The 6,548-nt window shown below is 33.2% G+C and overlaps 1 protein-coding gene across 8 annotated transcripts; it reads left to right on the top strand.

Moving 5' to 3' along the window:
- The first annotated feature begins 284 nt into the window (after window positions 1-284).
- On the top strand, window positions 285-4,821 carry LOC109205169. Of its 8 annotated transcripts, XR_002064611.1 has the most exons (5): window positions 292-616; window positions 751-772; window positions 1,018-1,068; window positions 1,293-1,457; window positions 3,380-4,821. XR_002064611.1 is itself a non-coding variant. In XM_019367847.1 (4 exons), the coding sequence occupies exons 1-4, from the start codon at window positions 690-692 to the stop codon at window positions 3,411-3,413; spliced, it is 327 nt and encodes a 108-aa protein (XP_019223392.1). In that variant the 5' UTR covers window positions 288-689; the 3' UTR covers window positions 3,414-4,821. The 8 variants fall into 8 exon arrangements, 2 of the variants coding, with proteins under 2 accessions (XP_019223392.1, XP_019223391.1); XR_002064610.1 differs by having other exon boundaries at window positions 285-616; window positions 1,018-1,457; XM_019367847.1 differs by having other exon boundaries at window positions 288-772; window positions 3,386-4,821.
- Window positions 4,822-6,548: the final 1,727 nt, after the last annotated feature.

The following is a 6,548-nucleotide window of genomic DNA, read 5'->3' as shown; positions in this document are numbered from 1 at the left end:
TGAGTAGTATTTTAAGTAATTAAGATAATTCTTAATTATGCGGGTAATTGGTTAATTACCGGGCAGCAGAATACTACCAAATTAATTATTGGATAAAGTTTAAATTCCCCAACAAGGGGATTACGTGGCAGCAAGCCACATCTTTAGCAAATGACTCTTAGTATTTTGATTAGGTGGCAACATTTAGGCTAGTTATAAGATACTTTAATTAAACTATATAATAAGTGAAAGCTGGGTTGGACGACGACGAAAGGCATTTTCGTAATTAAATCGAAAGTCAAGGGTTATACTAATGACTTATAGGTGTCTTATTGTAAACACCACGTGGCTTTAATTTTTGTTCATCCTTTTGGCGTCTCTTCCATCCAATGAAAGCTACCATTTTCAGAGCCCATCCCTCTCTTCCTGGCAAGTGGTTCTTTTTCTTCTTCATCTATCCCTTTTGCTCTTATTTTAATTTTTTTATTTTTTTTCAACTCTCTTGATATAATTGGGGTCTTTTGAAGATGGTCACTGTATTTTTATGCACAGTAAAGTTCGATCCTTAATTCCTTCTTATGATGTTATCTTTCTAACGATTCTTCTTCCTCTGATCTCTCGAATGAGTTATCTTTTGGTGAGTTCTCTCTTTAATTTCATTCTACTGTCTTTTTTTGTTGCAATTTAAACCATGTTTTGAAACTTAGAATATGATTGATTTGAACCTAAATGGATCTAACTACAAGAATCGTCTTTCCTCTTCACTCCCAGGACTCTTGCTAGCATCGTGGATGTATGTTTTCCTCCTTTTCTTTTTTATTTCCTCTGTTTTTCTCCTTTGTTGCTCTGCATTTTTTTGGTTGATTTGGGAATAAATGCTAATTTTAGATTATTATTATTTTTGCATGTTTTGGATAATAGCAAATTAGCTCAATTTATTGTTCTTTTCGTAAATTTGTAAAATGGTAAATATAACTTCAGAAATTTTCCATACGTGTCTCTGCATAAGTCGCTACCTATCAAGTTATTTCCTTGCAGTCCCTCAAAACCATGGGCGTGCTTCTCTGCTTCTCTTCTATGTTCATCTTGGTATGAATTTTTGGCTCTCTCTTTTTCTGTTTTGGTTTGCTTACTCTGTCACTGTTTCTCCATGTTTCTCCCTCCGTCTCTCTGATTTCGTTATTTTTGGTTTTATCTCCTCATCTTATTCTTATTAATTATAAAATAATTAATTAGATTCCACTGCTTTCATCTGCATTTCTTGATTTAACATCGAGATTTAAAACAAATACTTCTATGTTGCATGGTTACAGGGAAAAATTATACGAAATTGAGGGAGAATTTAGAACAGCAATACAAACCGTGGTCCTAATCGAGAAAGACCATGAAGTGAAAAAGGAGCTTATGGCTAAAAAATTTGTAAGAAGGCTTGAAATGTTTCTACTTCTTGGACAAAGTAATCTATTGTCTTTAAGGAGGTAATTATACCACTTTATAAGATTTATAGTTTAACTTATGTGGTAGGTGCATTTCTTTGGAGGAACAAAAATTTTTGAAGAGCCATTTTTATTCAATAACTATTGTTACTACCCCTTCGGCTTCTTCCATTCAAAAAAGAAAAGGTAGTCTTTCCTTGGTAAATAGTGTCTTGAAGTGAAGCGAAGGCATCTTCAACTACTTTGATTTGAGACTTCAAGTCTGTTGAATTGTACATGAACGACATGTCTTTTAATTTGTAGCACCTAGTTGATAGATTTCATAAGGCGTCTGCTTATGGTTATTAGGCTGTTAAAAGTGATATATATATAGACTTCATAGGTGGTTTGTTTTAGCTACTAGGCTATAAAAGATGATATATGAAAAAAAAAAATATAACAAATTTGTAGATGTGTACTGTAACAGCAGTTGATGCATAGAGAATTAGAGACTAAGAGGATCTTTTGATAAGTTAGAGATAAAGAGGATTAAGAAGATAAAAAAGGAGAAAAAAATAAGAGAAAGGGATCACTAGATAATACAAATTTATTTTATTAACCAAAACCTGCTGAAGAAACTTGACGATTAAATATTCCTTTTTGGTAATAAATAATAGTAGTTTGGTGATTAGTCTAACACTCAGGGGCAATGCTCAGACAATACTTCTAAATATTTTCAAGCAAAATAGAGTTGCCTCCTTATGAATAAGTACACCAACTCAAAGCTTTTTGCTTATGAGACTTTCAATTTTTAGAGTTACTGCACCCCTATGAACAGAAGAAGTGACTAATTCATACAACTTCCTCTATGTTCTAACCTGAGGGGGAACTGCTAAATATTTTATAGTGCCTTACCAGTCACTCTCACTGCCTCTTCCAAAAATTGTTACATGGTATGGCAATGCTGGCAACTCCTCTTGGACGTCTTCTTTTATTTCCATAAAAATAATGTCTCTATGTTATAATCGATTTGCATTCCATTGTTTCAGAATTACCTCCTGATATAAAAGAACTTTCTTTACGAGTTTGATCTTACCTGCTCTTTAGTTTCCAGATTTTTCATTTTTATTGGCCTTTCTACTTTAAATCTTAGTTGTTCTCCTTTGAATCTATCAATGAATCTACCCGTATTAAATTGAGTTTGATCAATTATTTTTTTCTTGGCACATCTACTGGATACATCTTGACAACTTAAAAGTATTTCAGTTAACTTATATAAGCTCTCGAGCTATGAATGGTTTATATTTGACTTAAGGTATCATTCCTTTCAAGGAATAAGTGTTATAGTTGCAGTTTTTTCAAGAGTAATCTGTGCTCATTGTTTTGCTGATAACTTAGGTGAATTCGTTGACAAACCCTTTTTATATTCAAACGTGTGTATGTATTTGTCAAGAAAGTTTATAAAAACCCAACCAAGGGGGCATCTTACAACTGAAATACTGCATATAAATCTGAATGTGATTTGAGATATGGGCAATTGATGCTCCTGATAACTATAACTTATAAACCTTACTCATTTAAAACTCATAAATCCAATTTCTTTTACACCCAAAATTAATTTTCTTGAATGTCGCTACTACATAAGTGATTTTACTGGATTGAGTTTCTGTTTGGCAATTTGAGGAAACTTAATATCGAGATAAATGTAGAAACAAATCGTTCATTATCATAAAGACACATGTATTATATGCATTATAATACGTGTCTCCTTATTCATTTATACTGATTCACCTTTTCAGAAGCTAGAACCTGCACCAAATCTTAGATAAATCAGTTTTCAGTATCCTCATCCTTAGTTTATTCTTCTCTGTGGACTTCACCGGTCTAATAGTCAAATTTCTAAATTTTAGTTTTAAGTTCTCTATGGTTTGACGCATTGAGCTTTACTTTTTTCAGTTCAAGCTTGATTCTGTTCAACTGTATAGTTTCAGGCATACAGAATGTATAACTCAAATATGAGAAAGGGATATCCATTGATCCATTCTAGGGAGGGAAGGAGGGAATAGTGAAGACGTTCTGATTTGTTGGAGCCTTGGAGATAAAAAGAAGGATCAAATGCATGAAGTTAATGAATCGTGCAATACAATACAGACATTTACAGATCACAAGAAAGGGCACAAACAAGTACCTACAGAGCAGCCTGAAAGATGATTCTTTCATCAGGTGCTGCAGCTCTGTCTTCACCTATCCCAGGGTAATGTGAGGGATCATATGTTGAACACCTGAAGCGGACATTTTGTGCATCAAAGACGGAGGTAATGCTCTATCTCCTTTATTTTCATTACTCTTTCCCCCTGCTGAAGTGAGGAGGGTTATATGTGTCTCTTTTACATTGAATAAGATAAGAAAAGTATCTATTGACTTTAGGCTTCAGGTTGGTTTAGGATTGTGCTGGTTAGAGACGTAGATGAAAGGTGTGAATATGTTATTGAGCTTGCATATAAACTAATATCAACATAAGTGACAGAATTACTGTTCGAAATGTGTTGTTGAATGTACGTTGGTCCTCTATATATTGACATATTAAATTAGTACTAACTATGTTGAGAAAGAGAAGTTTTTACGACAAAGAGAAGTTGTAGAAAGGACTAACTATGTTTTTCGAATTACACAAAAAAATAGCAAATTTACTTATATGGAATTTGCAACTTTTAATTTGGGAATAACCATTCAAGGAGCTTTTTTTCTTTTGCACTTAAGTTCTTTTATATGTGACTTTCTCTAATTTCCATTTATGCACTTTTTTCTATTGCATGCAATTTCCTTTTGCCAACATAGATTTACTTATCGAGTTTTACCATGTAAGTGCTCATTGATATTCTGAATGGTCATAAGTTTCGGTTCATCGTTTCAAGTTTCAAATTCAACTGTCTTATTTTGTGTTTATCAAGTTACTTTTCACTTGCCTTTTTTACTTCATCTTTGATCTAAGTATATGTCGGCGGAAGATGGAAAGAAGGATGGAAAGGTAGATGGAAGTCATTGCGAATAATTTGTAATGACTATGAACTCAATTAATTACACTTCATTATTCTGACTTGCCAAACTTATAGAAGTTATAGAGTTTCATTCTTGGAGAAGACGCGTTCACTGAGTCTTCAGTTTACACACAAGAAGTATGGAGAGAGTACAAGGCAAGAAAATACCTTGCAGATTGTTCTATTGTGGCTGAAAAGTTATGGTTTGTGGCCTTACCTTTGAGAATTGAATCTGGATTTAATGTCTTTATTATAATTATTAAAGTGGTCATGTTGCATCCAATTCATATTAATAAAGAAGAAAATTTCTGTGAATTACTTTTGTGAATTGTTTATATAGGTCAGTTTATTCATCAAGAGTGCCAATAATCGTGAGACTTATTGTTTCACCTTCTCATGTTGTGTAGATTGTGCCGCGACTCCATATGGATGAATGTTATTGCAGGATTTTATATATGAGAAAAAATGTCTATTAACTGTTTTCAAGAGTTGAAATATCTCAGATGAGTTGTGTTACATTATCAAATTTTTCATTGAAGGTTGGATGTTGGATATGGTTACATCTTTAAGCGCAATAAACGGGTATGCTAATTTAGTTCTTTCAAAGCAACACTAACGGGGTTTAGAAGAAGGGGGGAAAAAATAATTGGAGAAGAATCTTCAAAATCAATTGTTAACGTATTTGTTGGTATTCTGGATTGTATACTCTCGATTTAGAATTGGAGTTGAGCAAGATCACGTAGAGGATGGTTTCCATGATTCCATCCTTACAGCTGAATCAGTTGATTAAATTAGTTATGTTTCCTTTTTGTTTTGAATCAATTACCTTTGTTATTTCAATATGACCATATTTTTAAACGTTGTTGTAAAGTCATTATTTTTTCTTGAAATTATTAGGCTTAACTATATCATGCTCACATGAGCTCAAACATGTAGATTGTACCGTTGGGCCCGTGCTTAGCACGGGCATCCATATCTAGTCTAGTTAATTATAAGACACTTCAATACGACAATCAACTAAAATTTGGTTCCTTGCAGTTTACTTCCAAGGTGATAGAAGCATTTAAATCTGTTACTCAGAAAGGACTGTTTTTGGATGTAGATGAAGAACCATATGACAATGATAGAAAATGCAAGGCTACTCTAGAACAAGAATTTCCTCATGGAAAATAAGGAGCAGATTTAAATGCCTTCTTTGATTCTACTTTGGGTAACAGATTTAATATATGTCACATGGTAGTGTTGCGCCAGGGAATATAACACAAGTAGTGCTGCAAAATTTATCGTTGATCAATTGCCTTCTTTGATTCTACTTTGGGTTATAGACCAATACAAAGTAAGCTCAAGAGGTACTTTGGTTTTGATTTTGATTTACAGAATAAAAATACAAAAAATTAGGAGCAACAAAAGGAATATGGCATTAACGCCGGAAATGTAGAACTGTGGCCAAAAATAATTATTTCTAATGGATCAAGAGATTGTCAAGAGAATTGGTCCAGGTATGTTAAAGTTATCCCTTCTTTCTCTTTGGCATGATCCAAATTATACTGAGAGATGAGCAAACGTACAGTTTTCATAAACGACTCTATTCATAGAAATACTATGGGTCTTTATGTTCTTGATTCCCCATGTGACATATATTATATCTTCTGTTCATGAGTCTCAGAAAATACTTAAGTTGATAAAGTTTATTTCATGATATTAATCAAAGGCATAATGATCATATCACACTCCGAGAAACACATTTCTGTCTTATCATGTACACCTACACAGAGATCTTTTTCTTTTAAGTACAATATAATTGCTTCAAGAATAGATAAAATGTCGCATTACAAAGTTACAAGGGGCATACAGTAGGAGGAACATGACAATCTACTCAAAATATCCCTAAGCTAAGACTAAGTTCCCAATGGTTTTTCAATCATGGCATATGCCATACACCTTGAATCCCTAAGTATAGTGGTGAATATTGTCCTACACAAACACTTCAAAGGGATTTGCTTATTTTGAAAGGCTCTGTTCTTACTTTCTGATTAATGCAGACGCTTCAATAGTCAGTCTCAACAAGTCAATTACATATAAGTCATTACAAACATGCATAACTTTGGTTTTAGTC

This window comes from Nicotiana attenuata, unplaced genomic scaffold (assembly GCF_001879085.1).
Source record: "Nicotiana attenuata strain UT unplaced genomic scaffold, NIATTr2, whole genome shotgun sequence".
In the NCBI taxonomy this organism is placed as follows: domain Eukaryota; kingdom Viridiplantae; phylum Streptophyta; class Magnoliopsida; order Solanales; family Solanaceae; genus Nicotiana; species Nicotiana attenuata.
Note: the sequence above shows the minus strand (reverse complement) of the source record. Positions and strands in the feature narration are given on the sequence as shown.

Bases quoted from the DNA above. Each gene is read 5' to 3' on its own strand.
- LOC109205169 (XM_019367846.1), top strand. From the start codon at position 690: ATGATTGATTTGAACCTAAATGGATCTAACTACAAGAATCGTCTTTCC. The intron at 773-1,017 runs GTATGTTTTCCT...ATTTCCTTGCAG, and splicing joins CTCTTGCTAGCATCGTGGAT to TCCCTCAAAACCATGGGCGT. The intron at 1,069-1,292 runs GTATGAATTTTT...GCATGGTTACAG, and splicing joins TCTCTTCTATGTTCATCTTG to GGAAAAATTATACGAAATTG.